This window comes from Panthera uncia, chromosome B1 (assembly GCF_023721935.1).
Source record: "Panthera uncia isolate 11264 chromosome B1, Puncia_PCG_1.0, whole genome shotgun sequence".
Classification (NCBI taxonomy): domain Eukaryota; kingdom Metazoa; phylum Chordata; class Mammalia; order Carnivora; family Felidae; genus Panthera; species Panthera uncia.
The window spans coordinates 131,177,533-131,198,001 of record NC_064811.1 but is presented as its reverse complement, the minus strand read 5'-3'; the positions used below and the strand labels follow the sequence as shown (position 1 = coordinate 131,198,001).

General features: G+C 38.6%; 1 protein-coding gene across 5 annotated transcripts in view; it reads left to right on the top strand.

Annotated features, from left to right (window-relative positions):
• Positions 1-20,469, top strand: part of PDGFC (platelet derived growth factor C) — a 203,451-nt gene that overhangs the window by 170,856 nt on the left and 12,126 nt on the right. For all 5 annotated transcript variants that reach the window (XM_049632345.1, XM_049632347.1, XM_049632343.1 and 2 more), the window contains one exon: positions 19,584-19,791. In XM_049632345.1, coding sequence (XP_049488302.1) covers positions 19,584-19,791 — 208 coding nt within the window. The remainder of the gene's footprint in view (positions 1-19,583; positions 19,792-20,469) is intronic.

Below are 20,469 nucleotides of genomic sequence, written 5' to 3'. Positions count from 1 at the left end.
CTGGTCCTAATCTTCCCTTTGAAACTGCATGCAGTGATTTTAATGACTTTTTCCATTACTGGTAATGCATAACCACTTGGTACCTTGTAAAATATATTTATGCACACCATCTTATTAGAGCTTCAAAACAACCCAGTAAATTAGGTAGCTTATTTATTATTATTATGTCTTACAAATACTCTAAAACATAGAGAAAATAAGTGATCTTCCGTGATCATGCCCACAAATAATAAATGGTGGATCTGGGTCCGTGCCCAGATTTTTCTCATTCAAAATTCCATGTTTTTTTTTTTTTTTTCATGGTACAGCATTGTCTCAAAATATCCCTTCCAGTTTGAAGCGATGCCCCATCACTTTTTACTACCTCAGACTATACTCCTCAGTTTCTTCAGTTTTTCAGTTTTGTCAGCCATGCCTCAAGTGGCCTAATTTTCAGTAAGAACATCTTTAGCGGTTCTGGATGGGGCGTGTGCATGTATGCTTGTACATATATGCCCATGCAGAGCTTGGATGACATTCATAGCCTCCTGCTGATGACATACATAAAGTATTTTGCAACGATAGCCAGTCATTGTACCCCCATTCCACATAGATGCTTTTGGCTTATCTGAGTCCCTTGCCTTAGGTTAAATTTTATATACATATTTTCAAAAACAAATGCGTACGTTATTTAGCATTTCAGAGTGCATAGTTTTCAAGTGAAGAATTAGGGGCCTCACCCTCATTTTGTGCATTACTGTTTAGTGAAATCAGAACAATAATTTTCTGGGCAGCTGCTGAAGATTCATAAGTTTTTCTGTCTGCCCTCCGTGTTTGGTTCAAGGGAAAACCTCACATCTTACCAGCTTCGGTCACTTGGGCTAGCACAGGAAATAAATGCTTTCAGGCCGGAGCAGTGGAGTCAGTAAAACACGAGAATTTCCAAAGTTCACGAAGAAGCTGCTTTACACAGTTGATACAGGATTACACCGTGCTCCGAATATCAGAAAGAGGTTAGCTCAGTGTCAACAATTATATAACGCCATGCTTTAAACCCCAGAACAAAACTAACCACTTCCTAGATTGTGAGCAACAGTAGCAGAAGCTGAAACCGCAGTTGATCGGTACATCAAAAAACCACAGTCTCGCTGGTACTCGGCTGTAATTATTTCCATATATTCTGCATAAAATCATCAGAAGCCAGAAACTATTTCCACATCAGTAAAATAGGAAAGACATTTAGAGAGATACATTATTTTAAAGTAACCATTTGTGAAAAACAGGAAAGAGAAGTGGCATCACATCCATTGCATGAATATTCATATTATCGGACCTAAAACAGTGTCTTTAAAGCTGATTTGTCTGCAGCTACACTGCTTATGCAGCAAGTTGCAAGTTCCTCATGAAGTTAATACTTTTCACCAAACACTCTTCTTTTGGTCTAATCAGTTAGGAAAAAATGATTAACATTAGATTTTTAACTTGACCATTTTTTTCCACATTGAACAAGAAGTAACATTGAATTCATTGTGATGACAGAATTAGCCAAATGCTTGATTCAAATAGGGAGTTGGGGCCTGGCTGCATTTCTGATATCTAAATTTAACCCTTCTTAGAACAACCTTTTTGTACCGGTTTGTCTTTAAAAGTGTCTAAAAAATAGATTGGTATAGACTCTTGTTGAGTCTCTCATAGCTTCTTACAGGGCCTCAGCAACAACATTCTGGAAGTCCTCATTAATCTCAGAACACACTGGAGGTTCTAGTGATGCTCTGTGACATTCTGCCCTGAGCTCGCTGTTTCTTTGTCTTCCTTCATGCTCAGTGTTTGCCCTGGGCTTTTCTGTGCCCCCATCGCCGCAGCATTTGCCTGTGTGACCCCTTGTCCGTGGGTCTCCTCGCCTGAGATTTTTGGCAAGTGCACCCGATTTAAGAAGCTTCTGGAAATACCCAGCCACAAAGTTACGTCCCAACACCATGGATGGCGTCCACAAATGAACTCCTGTTGTCATTCTAACTGAAACTACTTCTGTTTTAGATTCAAATGTTCTGTGGTGATGCTGGACAATCATCCTACCGTTTCTCTGCCCATCCTCTCTCCCAGAGTCCACAACTGCCATTTTACCTTTATTCTCTCTTCAAACCTCCAGCATCATCTCTCCCATCCTAGCTCTCAGAAAATTTTGCTTCCTATTTCATAAGAATACGGGCACTCAGAAGAGGACTTCCACAAGCTCTCCCCATCCCCTTTCCCCATCTCTCATCTGTATCGCAACACCTGGCGCCCCTAAGACCTTGGGTCAACCTTGGAGAACTGGGGTGTCCGCCTAATTCCATCTCTTCCATATCTTCTTGTCAAATCTTCAAGGATGCGCCTGCATGCCTCTCTCCCCCACCACACACACGTGCACACACACGCACCAGCCATCTTATTTTTTTACTCTACTGGTTCATTCCTTTCAGCATACAAACATGCTACTCTTTCCCTCATCTTATAAAAAAAATATGTCATTCTCTTGATCCCGTATCCCCATCCAGCTACTAGAGCTGTTGTTTGCTCCCCTCGTCAGCAACTCCTCAGAATAGTTCTTTACGTTTGCTGTCTCTGATTGCTCTCCTTTTATTCTCTCCTAATTTCCACTCAGCGAGTTTCCACCCCTACCGTTCTACCAGAGTTGCACCTGGTAAGGTCTCCTATGAATGTATAGTGTCAAATCCAGTGGGAAGTTCTCCGTCTCCCTCGTCTTAGACCTGTCATCGGTGTTTGACACAGCTGATCCTCATTACCTTCCGCTGAACGCTTTTTCACCTTGGTCTTAGATCATCACACTCTCCATTTTCCTCCTGCCTCACTGACTACTCCTTTTCAGTTCCCTTTACTGATTCCAACTCCTCTCTCTGACCTGACTTTATGAGAATATCCCTAGGGTCATTCCCTTTTGAATCAAGACCACTTCATCCAGACTGGGAGACCATGGTACTCACCTCTTCCTCATCAACACCCACTCGTTTGGCAGTCTCATCCCATCTCGTGGCTTGGGTGCTATCCTTAAGCCATTGGCTTCCAAGTTTACATAGCCAGCCCCTACATCTAACCTGAAATCTTCTCTTGGATGTCCAGCTACCTCCTCAGCCCTCCCATTTGGATTATTGGAACTACCTAGTAAGTGCCTTCCTATTTCCATCTTTGCCTTCCTACAATATCTTTTCAGCACAGCAGTATGATCCTCTGTAAACATTAGTCACGTAATGTCATTCCTTTGCTTGAAACTCTCCAATGACGCCTTTCTAGGGTTACCAGAATTAGCGAATTAAAACGTAGGATGCCCAGTTCATTTTAATTTCAGCTAAACAATGAATGACTACATAACTTTTGGGTCATACTTATGTTAAAAAGTTATTTGTTGGTTATCTGAAATTTAAATGTAACTGGGCATCCTGTGTTTTATCTGGCAACTCTACTTTCAGATCACCCAGAGAAAACTCTTAATCCTTACAGAGACCTACAATATCCCATATTATCTGGCCCTCCACTATCTCTGATCTAGTTACAGGGCCCCATCCTTGCTATTCCTCAAATAAACCAGACACACTTCCTACCTCGGATTATTTGCCCTCCCACTCTGTATACCTAGAATTATCTTCCTCAGGGAGCCACATGACTTACACTCTCTCCTCCTTTAACTTTTGCTTGAATGTTACCTTCTCACAGAGACCATCTCTGCCTGTCTTACCCCCTCCCCACTTTACTTTTCTCCTATAGTACATCTCACCATCCAATGATCCCTTTGTTTCATTTATTGTATTTATGGTCTGTTTCTCTCCAGTAGGATATATACTTCATTTAATTTGTTCATTGACATATCCTCGACATCTAGCATAGTGTCTAACCCATATTAGGTGCTCAGTATATTGAATCATTGAATGAATTTATATATCATGTGAATGACCTTTGGATAATTAAGAGCCTATTAGTTATGGATGTACCTATTTGTCTATCGAGTAGCAGTTACTCGTTCCACGCGTTTAACCCCCTTAGTGTCTTATCTAAATCAGCTGAAGCAATGAGGATTTTTATAAAGCGAGACGGTGTGAGGAGAGTAAAGATGGCTCCAGAGCATCAGACATTTGGGGCAAAGGTGACAGAGTAGAGAAGCCAGGTAAAAAACAAGACAAAGAAAAATAATATGGGAAGACAGCTATAAACTGACCTTGAACTTTATTAAACTTCGCCATGACTTTGCACCTCCCACGTATTGCAGCTCTCCCCAATCCATGCATTAGATTCTACATACAGAAATTGGTTGTTATTTTAATAATCCATTTAGTTGATTCTGACTGATAGAATTTTACTTTCTTTAAACATGTGAATGTTACACTTTTTAGAATCACAGCCCAGTCTCAGTTGTCCTGACAAATGCCGGCTGCTCCGTTTCAAGACTTCGGTAGCCAGTAGGAGCCCTGCATATGAGAGTGACATCTGAGGAGTCTATTTTTAGATGTTTATTAACCTTAAACTAGGGAACAATGAATGAGATGTTAAGCTGGTTCTTCTTCAGTCTCTTTGCACAATGCAAATGCAAGAACGTAAATCCTCTTGTTTGCTTTATAGTTTAGCTTGGACGTAGTTATATCACTGAGCTGTCAGGGCTCATTTCTCCCTTGTTCCAACGTACACTAAAATCATTGGCAACATAATGGCCATGCTCTATACATGCGTATGTTATAATCGCTTTTACTTAACAATCTTCCTTTTATGAACACTTAGGTTTTTATTTAATTTTACTCTTCATGCTACAATGAATATCCTTAGATACTAGCTCTGATTATTTTCTTAGGGTAAAATTCTAAATAAGAAATTGTAAGATCTTAAAAAGTGAGCATTTTTAAGGCTTGTGGAAAATATTGTCCCTCAGAAACACTGTGACCTCTTAATCTTCCACACAGTTTATGAGGCAGGTGTTCTTGCCCTGTCCTTACCTGCAGTGGACGTAACTCTCCCCAGACTTCAAACTCCTTTTGTTTTCTTCATTAGGCCTCTTCTTTACTGATTGCAAATATACAGAGATACCTCCCCCTATTATGTATAGTAAGCCTTTTTGTAATCATCCTTCCCATAAACCCATTAACCTGTCTCCTTTTTTTCTCACTGTCAAGCTTAATGAAGTAACTTCTACTCACTGTCTCCATTTATCCTCCTTTTTCTTTAAAAAAATTTGATGTTTATTTATTTTTGAGAAAGAGCCAGAGACAGAGAGACAGAGAGGTAGAGTGTGAGTAGGCAAGCGGTAGAGAGAAAGGGAGATGCAGAGTCTGAAGCAGGCCCCAGGCTCTGAGCCATCAGCACAGAGCCAGACGTGGGGCTAAAACTCAGGAACCGTGAGATCATGACCTGAGCCGAAGTTGTCCGCTCAACTGACAGAGCCACCCAGGTGCCCCTGCTCCTTTTTCTTAATGGCTCTTTTTCTTTTCTACTCACTTTGCTGAAACTTCTAAGGGTATAGACCACCTGTTTAAGAACTACAGTGGCTTATTTGTATCCCTCTTCCTTCTTGATCTTTCCATCACTCTGATGTTGCCGTCCATCTCCACCTGTCAGAATTCTCCTCTCCTTTGGCTACAGAATTGCTAATGCATCCAGGGCACCCCAGCTCTCTTCTAGCCCTTTTGGCTGATCTATTTCAGGCACCTGTGCTGGCTCCTGTGCCTTAGCCTAGCATCTGAATATTGGAAATCCCAATTTCCTCTCTTTGATTATTATCTTCTCGACTCATTACATTTGTTCTGGTTTTCAGTGGCTCGAACTAACCTTATATATGTTAATGATTGTTACTCTCTATCCCTATCCAGTCCTCGGTCTTTAATGCCATGGAAATGTCTGCAGTTGTCCATTGGACATTTCCATGCCAATACTCCGTAACTCCTCTGCTTAAAATGACCCAACCTGAGCCCTTTCCTTCTTTCATCCTTACCTATTTTGTCACTCAGCTCATTGTCTCTAGAAATATTTAATATCTTGCTGGGCTCTTCTTTTCTTTATTCCCTGTTCCATCAGCTGCCAATTCCTGTTGATTCTACCATGGTGACAGACTTTGACACCCTTCCCTTCATTTCTTTTCCTCAACGGTGGTCATCAGATTATAAAGCATACTTTAAAAAAAAAATACTTCATTCCTATTTTGTCTGTCAGATTTTAAAAGCTCCTAGGGATCAAAGTTATCCGAGGGACATAAGACTTCACCTCTGCTCTGAAATACTTTATGGGCAAGTGGGGGAGAGAGGTACAATAATTTCATTTCGGTGTACTGGTAGCGATGTTGCAGAGGATAAGTAAAGGGCAACCAGCATGGCGGTAGTGATCTGGAGATGCAAAAGCATGGTTAGTGAAACCCTCCTGGAGGAGTTGACTCTTTACTGATCAGTCACCTTTAGCCAAATGAAGAAGGGAGAAAGGTAATTCTTGACAAGGGGTAACAGCACACGCAAAGGTTCAAAGCCTTCTTTATGACTGCTACCAGAGTCCTCCCACCTCTTTCCTCAGCTCCTCACACAGAACAAGTAGAACTTGATGATATCCCACCTCTCTCAGTCTCTTTGGATTCTCCTGCCCCTTGCGGATTAGATGCAAATTCCATAGCTTGGCGCACACACAGGCTTCCTAATCAGTCAAACCCCGCTCTCCACCGCCGGCATCCTCCCCTACCCGCACCTGCCCTCCTGCTCCCCTGCCCCCTGCCCACCCCACTGTGGCCGTGCTTCAGCCACACTCTTTCTCTGCCTTTGACCCCAGCGCTGTCCTTTCTCCCAGCTCTGGTTCTTTGTAAATATCAGAAGTGCTGCCTTCTAATCTGTGTGAGTGCTTTCTTCTTCTCTGATCCCAACATGAATTTTAACCTCTTCTTGTAGGCTCCCCTTAATTCTTCCGGGTGGAATGAAGTGCTCTCACAGCACTTAGTTTTTAACCCCTGTTGTAGTCCTTACCCAGGGGATACCTGTGTACCCACCTAAGGATGAGAACAGCACAATGGCAATTTATCTTCATCATCTCAGTACCGGCACATAATAGTCATATCACACTTTGTGAGATGACTTCACTTTCATCTGCCTCCAATTTCAAAATCATACCTTGCTTCTAGCAACAGGAGGAAAAGACTACTCAGGTGTGTTTGGGGCTAAAGGCGGCAGCAACTTTTCACAAGAATATTCTACTCTCTCTTTGGCCGTGGGTGATTTCTCTTGACCTGCCCAGAATTCTGACCATGTGACACAGCTTCATTTTAGTGTAGTGACCAGTGTGAAAGGACATAAGGAAAGAACATAAAATAAGCGTATACATTTCTTTTTCGGAAGTGTTCGGATTTGGAGATGAGCATTGAAGACTTTATGGCAAAATAGGAATATCACAGAGTGATTTAAAATGTAGAAGGAAGTGACCTAGCACTTGATAACATAGTTGTCATCCATATTTTCCTCCATCATTGAAATGAAATTCACTTTTTGCTGAATAGTTACTTTAAAGGAGTTTGTTTCAGTACAATCCCACACACTGTAGTTAAGATAACAGTTACACAGGGGGTCTGACTAGTGAAATCCTACATTTTTGGTGGGGTTTTATTTGTTTAATTTCATAGAAAGACTTTATAGACAAGAAATAAAGATTCCAGAAACTGAAATTAGAGATGTGAGCTAAGAACATTATTATATATATTTTTAAAGTTCCTCAGCATAGAGTTGTTCATGGCCATAAACATACCTAGACATGCATTCACTTACCTTGCTGTTGTGAAATTCCTGTTTGTCCCCTGAGAAGAACTACTGAATATAAATCTGCTTTAACAGAGAAAGGAGTTTGAACAAAGATTTCCCCTCTGGGGCAGAACAAGTTCTGATTTGCCGTGTCTGTGTTATAAGAATGTTGGGTGGGGATATCAGTGAACATTGACTAAATAGGTAATGTCATTCCATACGGCACAAACCAACATAAATCATGAACTAAATTTCTTAAAATATTTTTTTTATCTTGACTAAAGTTGATATAATATGATTAATGCAATGCACGATAAAAACTGCATGATAATGCCTAATATATATAAGTCTCCATTTTTATTAAAATTTTAAATTATACTATTTTACTTAATCTTTAAAACAGTTTTCTGAGGGAAGTGATACTTTTCTGTGCTTTGAACAGTTATCGCTACAGACACACACATAACTAAGATGTTCACCATGTAATTTACAGAAACACCCAGTTTTCTTGGCTGGTGGGCATGGCTGTCCTACTCTGAAGAGGACATAATTTATATCATCTGCAGGCTGTGGAACAATTACTGAGTGCCTTCTGAGCAGATAGAATGTATCCCAGGGCAGGATGAACAGCCACTTTCAGAAGGCATAATGGGTGAAAAGGCATAATGGGTGTGTAAAATCTGTACCAACTTCTTCCATCAGGTTTTACTGTGAGTAATCAATAGAATGTTTAAAATAAAAGCCATGATTTTTAAAATATGATGTTTAAAAACAGTTACATATTTCTAGAAAAATTAAAACAATAAAAATATGTCTACCATTTGTGGTTGAAAGTGTAAAGCTCTGTTATTTCATTCATTCGACAAAGGCAAAGGCAAAAACAGGGAGGCCAGTCAGATTATTGCAGATGGTAGCCTGGATTATAAAATGGTAGCCGTGGAGGTGATGAAAAGTGGTCAGATTCTACACATAATCTGAAGATAGAAGCAAGATAATTTGATGTGGGATGTGGAATGTAAGCAAAGGAGAGGTGCAGAGGATGAGTCCAGATGATGGAGTTGCCATTGCTGTGATAGCAAAAAGGTGCAGGTTAGACATAGGGATTTGATGCTGGTCAGCATGTAAATCACATGCAATGCTTTGAAACTGTGTGAGATCACCAGAGGAAAGAATGCAGGCAGAAAATAGAAGAGGTCCAAGCAATAAACCTTGGAACACTCCAGCACACAAAGGCAAAGTGATCAAGAGGAACCAGTAGACAGAGCTAAGGAGTAGATCTCTTGGGATAGGAAGAAAACTTAGAAAGCTGCTTGTAAGTTAGGACAAAGACTGAGAAAATGGACCATTGGATTCAAGCTGGTGTGGGGGCAGGAGGAAGTCATTGGTGGTGACCTTTCTACTTTATATACATGTGAACTACTTCCATTAGATAGTCTCATTTTACTCCTCACAACCATGTCCTGAGGGGTTTTTTTTGTCACTGTCTCCAGTTTCAGCTACATGCTCCCACTCTTACACTGTCAAGCAATTTAAAAATACATAACTGTACCATTGTTTCTTACCCAAGGAAGGTCTTCCTCCCATACAAAACTCAAATGAGGTTGAGGGTCTTATCTGACTATTAAATTTATTGAACATATAGTCGAAAATATCTGCCAATATAAGGCATCATTTCTCAGCCAGATCTTTACAAAGCATCCCAAAAATTTCCCTTATTGGCTGTTGAATTGAATAGATTGAATTAGGATAGATGTTGAACTAGAAGAGACATTTCTATAAGAGAGTCTTAGGGATTTTGGTTCAAGGTGAACAGTATTGCACGTGTTTCAGTGAGGATGTGTTTTTCTTCTAACAGTTCTTAGTTTACATTCTCTTTCAGTTGAAGTTTCTTACTATCGATCATTTCTCGAGTACTGTAACAAAGCAAATTTACAAACACTCAGTATAATAAGATTAGGAAAGAAAGTCCTGTGATGTTTTGTTGTTAAACACTTGCAGCTGCTACATGTTGTTTCAGCTTTTTATGGCCTGTCACATTTTTCGATTCAGGGGAATAATTTTTAAACTCTTAGTAGAAAAAAAAAAAAACACCCTTAATTTTGGCTTCCCACAGATGCCATTGTGGAAAATGTGCTTGGGAGTATGTTATTTAGTTGTCTCATGGGATTCTAGTTTTCAGTATAGATTATTACTTCTAATCCACAGTTTTACCTAGGAAGTGAAAAACTGTGTGTTAATGCTGATTCCCCAGCCCGCAGTCAGCCTGCTCCCTGGCAGAGGGTTGGCTTCTGTGAGACCTTCCAACCTAAGGCATTAGCATCAGGGTGAAATTATTTAATTGAGGTGCCTGCAGACCGCAAACACTTTAGGTGAGGAGGATTTGAGGATAACCATGCCGGAATTTGTCAATGTAGTCAGATTGTGGTCATTCTCCAGTTTCATGCTGATAGGAAAACGGAGCTGGTAGCAATTATTTCATCCACTGATTGAGTAAGAAGCTGTGCTTATGAACATCAACATTACTTTTTTAAAGACAACATTTTCAGCACCGCTAGTCATCTCTTTTTCCATATTTGGGCCCAGGCAGAGTCCTGCTGCTGCTCAGGGTTTGCCCGAAACCACAAAGCTCTCAGCGTTTAAAGGTCAGGGTCAGGTTTGAGCCTTGAAATCACTGCTTTTAAAAAAGTTCTGGGTGATAAACATTTCTCGCTTTTCATACTGGCCTGTCACTACGATTGGTTGCATAGATATGTCAAATTTTTCTCAATTACCATGCTCTTTTAGTCAGAACTTCTCATATTAAGACTTGACGTGAATACAACCGGCCACCTTCCCTAGGATTTCTCACTTAAATCTATAATCTGCATTACCCACACAGTATTAAAACATCTGTTCTTGGGGCGCCTGGGTGGCTCAGTTGGTTGAGCGGCCGACTTCGGCTCAGGTCATGATCTCGCGGTCCGTGAGTTCCAGCCCCGCGTCGGGCTCTGTGCTGACAGCTCGGCGGAGCCTGGAGCCTGTTTCAGATTCTGTGTCTCCCTCTCTCTGACCCTCCCGTGTTCATGCTCTGTCTCTCCCTGTCTCAAAAATAAATAAAATGTTAAAAAAAAAAAAAAAAAAAAAAAAACATCTGTTCTTGAGTAGGAATGCAAGCATTTGCTTTTCTGTGCTGGCTTAAGAAAAACTTAAAAACACAACCAAGATAACTTTTTGGATGAATTCAGATAAGAACAAGGGGCAGGACAAAGAAGCGTGTTTAAATGAATTGTTCCAGGGCATTCTTGTGTCTTTACAGAACCTCCCGTCAGTTGTTCCTGGCAGGCATTTTTGTCTGTGTGCCCTGTCTGCTTCCTAAACTCTCGAAAAGTCAGACCTATATACATGATACCAGCTTGACATTCTGTAAATGACATTGAAGTCACCTTTACGAAGGGATGTAACAAGACTGAACTTTTTTTTTCCTTCTTTTAGAACACCTGGATTTTTATTTTGTTATTCGTATTTAATGTCTGCAACAAGAATAAAACCTAATCGGCTTTCCTAATCCTTCTGTTAGGTATGAATGAAGTGAAAGGCTCCTTATCAGTTTGAAAGGTACTGAATGCAGAGGGCTAAGAAAGCTGCAACGTAAATCTTGGTAGGCACCAAAAGTTTTGTGGTAGTTGCTATGCTACTCAGAGTAAACATTTGTATGTGTGTATTTGTCCAGGGAAGATTCGTTGTAAATGTTATATTTTTAAAATTGCACTCGCCACAAAAATCCTAATAAAAAGACAAGCTATGGTTTTTTTAGAGATACGTAACTATTTATTGTGAAATTATAAGCAATTCAGATAGTACTGTTCCAAACAGGAAGTCGGCTTTTCTTTTTCTAAAAAAGGAAAAGATGATAATAAATGCATAAAATATTTAAAGTAGCTGTAGTAAAATACAAAAACACTAAAAATGTTGATTTCTCCAAAGTTAACAATGGAGAAGTCCATCAGAGGACTCATTCTTGTAGCCAAACTTTCTGTGTTGAGCTCGTAACACTGATTCTCAGATGGCCATAACTGGATGTGAACCCAGGGCTGCCTGTTATTTTTCAATAATAAAAGTAGAAATATATCCATTTTTCAGTTATTTTTTCATGTTAAGTTCACTTTAAACATTTTTTTTAATGTTTATTTATTTTTGAGAGACAGAGACAGAATATGAGTGGGGGAGGGGCAGAGAGAGAGGGACACAGAATCCAAAGCAGGCTCCAGGCTCTGAGCTGTCAGCACAGAGCCCGACGTGGGGCTCAAACTCACGAACCGTGAGATCATGACCTGAGCCGAAGTCATGACACTTAACCAGCTAGCTGAACCACCCAGGCGCCCCATTAGTTCACTTTTTATGTTCCATGCACACCAGGATTTGTTTGATATGGGGTTGGGTTATTTATGTGATTCACAATAGCAGATTCTCAGTTTGGCTTTGTTTTGGCAAGAAAAAATTACACTTCTAATAGGAAAGGGAAAATCTTTCCTATAATAGGGAATACTCAGCTTATAAAAGTTAAACTTCACCAGGGCAAGTATTTTGGTTTGTTTTGTTTACAGCGCCCACCTCATGAGCTTTTGAATAAATGTTAAGTGATTTAATGGGTATAGTATAAAATGAACCTTTGTTTGCTGCTGTGATGGATACTAAGAAGTCGATGACACCATGCTTTAGCTCGCGAGGACTGCTCTTACAAAGTACCACAGATTGGGTGGTTCAAACAACAGAAGTTTATATTCTCACCGTTCTGGAGGCTAGAAGTTCCAGATCAGGGTATCAACAGGATTGGTTTCTTCTGAGGCCTTTCTCTTTGACTTGTAGATGGCCATGTTCTCCCTGTGTCTTTTGTGCATGTCTATAAGCACATTTCCTCTTCTTAGAAGGACCAGTCATACTGGATTAGGGCCCTCCCAAATGACCTCATTTTAACCGGATTACCTCTTTAGAGGCCATGTCTCTGAATACAGTCTCATTCTGAGGTACTGAAGAGGGCAACTTTAACATAGGTATTTTGGGGGGACACAATTCATCTCATAACCCAACATGTACCTATATGTATTTGAAAACATACTGATATCAATTCTCTGAACATGAATCTGTTTCCTTCTGATTCTTAGAGCTAGATATGTTTGCCTTTCCATTCATAAGCTAGATATGTTTGCCTTTCGAGGGACATTTGCTTTAAAAGGCAAGGTAAACTTGTGTGCACTCTCAGGATAGTAAAAACAAACAAACAAACAAACAAAAAACAATGTAAAATTATGTTAGTTGTAGCAGTGATAGGTCAGTGTCTCCCAAAATTCACCGATAATCTAAAGCAACAGGAAGAATTTAAAGGAAAAAAAAAAATAGAGTTCCACCCCATCACAGACTTACTAAGGAATATGTTTTGTTCTGAAGCTTTCCAAAATTTTCCTGAAGCTTTATTGAACTCTTTTTTTTTCTTTTTTCCTCTTCCGTTTTTAAAGTGAGATGTAATTGACATGTTACATAGTGTAAATTTAAGTTGCACAGTATGTAACTTTGATACATTTCTATACTGCAGTAAGATTACTGCCATAGTCACATCACATAATGACTTCTTTTTTGTGGTGAGAATATTTAAGATCTCTTACCATATATTACAATACTGTTAACTATCATCGTAATGCTGTGTATTAGATCTCTAGTATTTATTAATTTTTAACTGCTAGTTTGTATCAACATCTCCCTACCTCACCCACCCCCAAGCTCCTGGTAACCACCATTATATTCTCTGTTTCTACAAGTTCAGCTTTTTTAGATTCTACGTATAAGTGAAATCATACAGTATTTGTCTCTCTCTGTCTGACTTATGTCACATAGTATAATGCCCTCAGGCTCCATCCATGTTGTCACAAATGTCACGATTTTCTTCTTTCTCGTGGCTGAATAATATTCCATTGTTGATATACATCATACTTTCTTTATCCGTTCATCCCTTGATGGATACTTAGGTTGTTTCCATATGTTGGCTATTGTGAATAATGCTACAGTAAACATAGGGTAAACATCTTTTCAATATCCTGTTTTCCTGTCTTTGGATATATATCCACAAATGGGATTGCTACATGGTATGGTAGTTCTCTTTTTAGTTTTGTACAGAACCACCATATTGTTTTTCATAGTGTCTGAACAAATTTACATCCCCACCAACACTGCCCAAGAATTTTTTGGTAATAATACCAAAAGCACAAGTAACAAGAGCAAAAATCAATAAGTAGGACTATATCAAACTGGAAGCTCCTGCACATCAAAGAAACAGTCAACCAAATAAAAAGGCAATCTGTGGAATGGGACAGAAAATTTGCAAACCATATATCAGATATCCAAAATATATCAGCAACTTATACAACTCAATAGCCAAAACAAAACCTGATTTAAAAAGTGGGCAGAGAATCTGAATAGACATGTTTTGTTATGTTTTGTTTTGTTTTGTTTTGTTTTGTTTTCCAAAGCAGACATCCAAATGGCTAACAGTACATGAAAAGATGCTTAACATCACTAACATCAGAGAAATGCAAATCAAAGCCACAGTGAAATGCCCCCTCACACTGTCAGAACGGCTATCATCAGGGACACAAGAGATCAGGGGATTGGCGAGGATGTGAAGAAAATGAGCCCTCTTGTACCTGATAATTACATAAAATTCTTAAATTTAAAACCCGGAAAGAAACTTAGAGGTGACTGAGTTTAGTAGCTAGCACTTCACAGAGGAAGAAACTGAGGCTCAGAGGGGTTATAATATTTGCCCAAACTCTCTTCCCTAAATGGGAGTAGCTTCAGGATTAGAGCCTAGACTCACTGACTCTTGATCAGGGCTCTTCTCTCATATCATGCTGTCATTCAGAGTAACTTTCACCAAGAAATCTAAAAGACCTCATTTTGTTTAGGATCCTTCTTACTTCTTAGTACATGGCACTGACATTTTAGAAACGCACTGTTCAACAGGACCCTTCACTGCATAGAGATTTCAGATCTCTTTCTGCTCTTTCACCATCTACCCCTCCAAGTAATTTACCTGAACATCTAGGCTGGGACTAGAGAGTCACCTGGTTGTCACTGCTACCTTGCACGGAGTGGCAGAAACTACCCCCCCCCCACACACACACACCTTTTTTTTCTGGCTTACTAAAGGAAGGGTATGGATTTAGCTAACGTTATAGCACACCAAGAAACTGTGCTTTCCATTACTGACCATTATCATCCACTAAATATTCTTAGGATGACCCATAACTTAGTAGTAAGTATCTATTTTCATGGTGAACAGAAGAGAGTGAATGAAGGATGTGCAAATCCAATTCAATCTAAGGCACGTAGCCCAACATTAGTATTTTTAAATAGAAGATATTGTTAGAATTCTTTAGACACTAAATGTTGGAGGAAAGGCTATGGCTTAGACTGAAAAGAATAGTTTTTAATTAGAGGAAAAATTAAAATGTAAAGGATCAGGGGGCATTTTTTTCCCCTCTAACTTCTGTTTTCCATTGCTCTCCCTTTTCTCTGAGAATCCCTTTAGACCACTTAGAAAAGCAGAACTACAGAAGTGAACGACTGGGTTGTTCTGGAACCAGCGGGTGTGGTTAAGAGTCATGAGAAAGCCCTTAAATAAAAGCAGTGCTTCCTCTGTTCTGTCCAAAGACTGATTCTTTGAACCCAGGGGAAGCAAGGTGATTATTCCCTCCTGTGTTGGGGTGGAAACTGCTATGTGTGTATCCTTATCTTTTTTAAAAATTTATCTTAGGGGCACCTAGGTGGCTCAGTCGGATGAGCATCCGACTTCAGCTCAGGTCATGATATCATGGCTCGTGGGTTTGAGCCCCGCGTCGGGCTCTGTGCTGACAGCTCAGAGCCTGGAGCCTGCTTCAGATTCTTTGTCTCCCTCTCTCTCTGCCCCTTCCCCACTCACTCCATCTCTCTCTCAAAAAATAAATTAAATAAATAAATAAATAAATAAATAAACATTTCTCTTATTTTAATTGAAATATTTAGAAACTTGGAGGTTTATAACACCATCCGATATATGGATGCAGTAATGTATGCCAGCTTGTTTTCTTCCAGCTTTTGTCATTTCAGGAGATTTGATATGCTGATATTTCATGGAACCCAAGGTGTGCATATTTTGTTTGTCCAATAGTACAGGTTTCTTTTGTTTTGCTTTTTTTTATATAAATACTTTGCGCTTATTTCAGCAGTATTGATTTCAGTTGGAACTTTTCGTTGCTTCAAAAGGAATGTTCTATGCAGAGATCCTCAAACACGGAAGCAAAATAAGCCATTCTTGGATTATGATCTAATTGAAAATGGCTTAAATAACAATTTTATATCATACCTAAAATGTACATCTGCACTCTGACATCTTATTGAATAATATATTTTTGTATTAGCTTTCTACATTTACTCTCTGTGTGCAGATCATGACATATTTGATTTGTTTCATATCGTCATAATCATGAGTAATAACTCAGTTATTCTTTGAGTATTACTGGCCCTTAATTTCACTTTATATAAACATACATTTGGCTTATATTTTAAAAATTTGCAAAACATTTGCATTAACCTTTTCACATTACAAACGTAATCAATATTAACCAAATTGGTTATATCAACAATGAAAGCTTTTATCATACAATTGTTTATTTATATCCATAATATAGTTATCAATTATAATATTCTCTATCAGAGCAGTTTTGCACTTCTTGGACAACTAAAAAATACTAGAGGTAAACAGAAATGTATTACATTTGGTTTCTACTCTCAAAAGTTGGACCGAATAATTGAAAACATCTTCGTGCTAATACTTTAGCCAGACTCTTGACATTATTGAAATTAGATCTTTAAAATAAGAATGAAATCAGTGTTGACCCAAGACTGCCACATTCATTTCTGATGATTATGCTCTATAAAAATGCCTCTCTTCCTGTGGGCAGAGAAGGATCTGCACCCATGAAGCTTATGAGCCTCATCTGGGGATATGCCTGCCGCAGAGAACAGTGGTCCTTTTCTCTTTTCTTTTCTTTTCTTTTCTTTTCTTTTCTTTTCTCCCCTTCCCTCCCCTCTCCTTCCTCTTTCTCTTTCTTTCTTTCTTTCTTTCTTTCTTTCTTTCTCCTCTTCTTTTCTCTTCTTTTGTCCTTTTTCTAATTTATAAAACAGCTTCTGCTTTTCAAGCCGTGTGCCCACAGAATAGCGCAGAGAGAGGATCTTTTTCAAATTGACACAATTGAGATATATGGCCAACAATGGCCCTGTTATTAAGGAAGTTTTCATGGGTGAATCATATTTCAAGAAAGGCCATTATAAATGGTAAAGATTTATTATGCGGATCACAGGAGAGAGCTTTGCATATGGGGGACGGAGAGCAGTATTTAGCATGGGTGGAGGTACAAGGTCTGCGATGAATATGACATGTGCAGTAGTTAGTGAAGAGACTGGATTGATTGGAACAAAATGTGCATGTCTTTGATGAGTAGAGGATTAAATGGGAAAGGTGAGCCAAGGTCAGATTGTGAGGATCCTGAATGCAGGGTGAGGAATTTGGATTTTATCCTCCAGATGAGAAATCACTCTAGGCATTTGTCCAGATTCATCACATGATCAGTGATAACTTATTTTAGGTAGATTAACCCGAGGTTATGCAGCACAGAATAAAGGGAATAAAGAAAGACTGAAGGCAAGGAGACAACATTAGAGTCTGCTGAATAGAATAGATTGTTTCCAGTATCTAGCCCAGGATCCAAGTAATAAAGATGAAAAGGAAGAACTTACATGATAGTTTTTTTTTTAATTATTACAACAAATGTTATTTTTACTGGATCTCTAAAAGGAATCCATATTTATTATAAAAATGTTAAAAATATAGACATGTATATTATATACAGTAATGTATATTAAATCAAGGTATATTTATATAGGCTGGGTTTTTTTTTTGTCATTTACTACATAGTAGGCATTTCTTTTGTTAATAAAAATGCTTAGAGGACTTAATGTTTAATGAAGGTACACTATTTCAGTTTGAGTGCAGTGCAATTAACATTTGCAATACTATAAATTTAGATTTATTATCAATTTTCTGTTATTGTAAATACTACTGTAATGAACAGCAACCAACACAAATGTTTTATTCCATACTCTTCATCTCTCCTCCTCTGAAAAAAAAAATAATAATAATAAATAAAAACAAGGGTGCCTGGCTGGACCAGTTGGAAGAACATGCAACTCTGGATCTTGGGATTGTGAGTTCGAGTCCTATGTCGGGTTTAGAGATTACTTAAATAAATAAGTAAATAAGTAAGTAAAAATAATTGGGGCTCCTGGGCGGCTCAGTTGGTTAGACGTCCAACTCTTGGTTTCGGCTCCAGTCATGATCTCGCGATTGATGAGTTCGAGCACCCCACGTCGAGCTCTGTGCTGACAGTGCAGAGCCTACTTGGGATTCTCTCTCTGTCTCTCTCTCTCTGCCCTTCACCCCACGCTCTCTTTCTGTCTCTCTCGAAATAAACTTAAAAATAAGAATAATAACTAAGTTAAGCATTTGTTCACGTATTTATTTTGCCTGGTTCGATTTCAGTTCTGATCGACCACTGCCTAACTTTAGTCCACTCTAAAAATTTGTGGTTGGAGGGGCAAGTTTGTTATTGAACTTTTATTGAAATCGTGGCCTCATTTTTGTTTACCGTTAAAAATGATGTATTTTAATCCATTGCTCCATCCATGGCCATTCAGATTACTTTGAAGTTTTCTCTATTTCAAACAGCACTGTGATGGATTTTTTTGCATATATTTCCATGTGCACAAACCCTTTTTTTTTTATACAAAAGTGAATTACAGGGACATACATCATATAAATCTTTAATATCCTGTGTACATCCATTAAATCAGCAGAAGTGGATGTCCTAATTTGCATTCACTTCTGCAAGCGGAACAGAGAAATTCCAATTTACCCACATCCTTGGCCATCCTTTCCTTTCAATGCCTGCAGTATCTCCTTTTTTTTGTATGTGAAATAATACCTCGTGTTGTTTTGCACTTCTCTGATAACTAATGAATTTTAGCATGTTTTTATATGTCTATTGGCCATTCAGACTTCTTGTCTGGAATTTACCCATTCTCTATCAAGTTGTTGGAGTTTTTTTATATATTCTGGACACTAATCCTGTGACAGTTATGTCATTTATCAGGGTGTTCTCCCAGTGTCTGTCTTTTAATCCTGTTTATTTAAAAAAAAAAAAAAAAAAAAAAAAAAAATTGGGGGAAATTTTTAAAAATTTTTTTTTTTTTTTTTTTTTTTTTTTTTTTTTTTTATGGCTTGTTTGTGGGCTACTTTGGCTAACAAGTCCTTCTCCAGTGTGAAAGGCTTTTCGCCTGTGTTTGTTCTAATTCTTAATTCTTCATGGCTTAATTATTTTATATTATGTTTGTAATTGATCTGACACTCATTTGCATAACTCCCTGGTGATTTTTCCAGTTTGAGGAAAATGAAAAGTGAAAAGCAAAAGACAAATCCGGTAAACTGTATTATAGTTTCCATTTTAAGCCCCTAATTGAGCCATAAAGACATTTTCTTCATATTTAAGCAACAGATATCCACATCCGCCATGGTTTGTGATGATGAAAGTTAATGTCCTTCTCATTGACTGCACAGAAAATTTATTGGAATTCATCTACATGAAGTCTTTGCAAAGCAGTTCTCGTCTATGTTGAATATAGTTTCCTCTCCCTTGCGTTTTCAGCCTTAGTTTGCCTAACCTCGTGCATGAGTCCAGAAGAAATACATTGTCATTTTTAAAACAGTTAACGTAAGATTCATTTTGCTTTCAGCAATTCACAGAGGCCGTGAGCCCTTCAGTGTTACCCCCTTCAGCTTTGCCTCTGGATCTGCTTAATAACGCAGTCACCGCCTTTAGTACCTTGGAAGATCTTATTCGGTATCTTGAACCAGATAGATGGCAATTGGACTTGGAAGATCTATACAGGCCAACTTGGCAACTTCTTGGCAAAGCTTTTGTTTTTGGAAGAAAATCCAGAGGTAAGTTCTGTCTTCAGATTCGAACCTCATTTGATTTTCTCAACAGCTAATGTTTCAGATTCTTCTACCATAGCTTCTAATGAGTAGAGTTTAAAATTTTTCAGTGATAATATTTAACCCATTTTTGTAACATTTGAGCATATTTGCATAGTAAATGAGAGTGCATACAAAGAGAAGTCATTGTAATTCAGTGGGTTTGGAAAATTAAAAAGGACCGTTTTGCTGAATAATTGTGTCATTTCTTTAATTCAAAAATATCATTTTGATGAAGTCCTCTTTTATATCTCATGAGAATTTTTGCTTATTCAAATCTAATTTGGAGGGTATATTGATTTAGAGACTCAAGAAAGACTGCTTTAGCTGCTAAACCAGGTTTGGGCCTAGAAAAGGGAGAAAAACCAAAATCGTTATCTACCTTCTCCTCATGGGTCAGGATTATATTAATTTCCATCTCCTAAGCCTGCAAACTTCTATAAATAATACCGAAAATAACAGTGGCTCAGCGTAAAATGGGACTAGTAGTTTCCAAGATAGAATTCAGAGCAAGAAAAGAATGACCTAAAGAAATTCCCACCATGGTAATTTTTCTCTCTGAAAGTCTGCCTCTGAAATGATCACTTGACCGTATGAGCCTATCTCCCTTCAAGAGTGAAAGTGTTGATGATTAAACTTAATTCC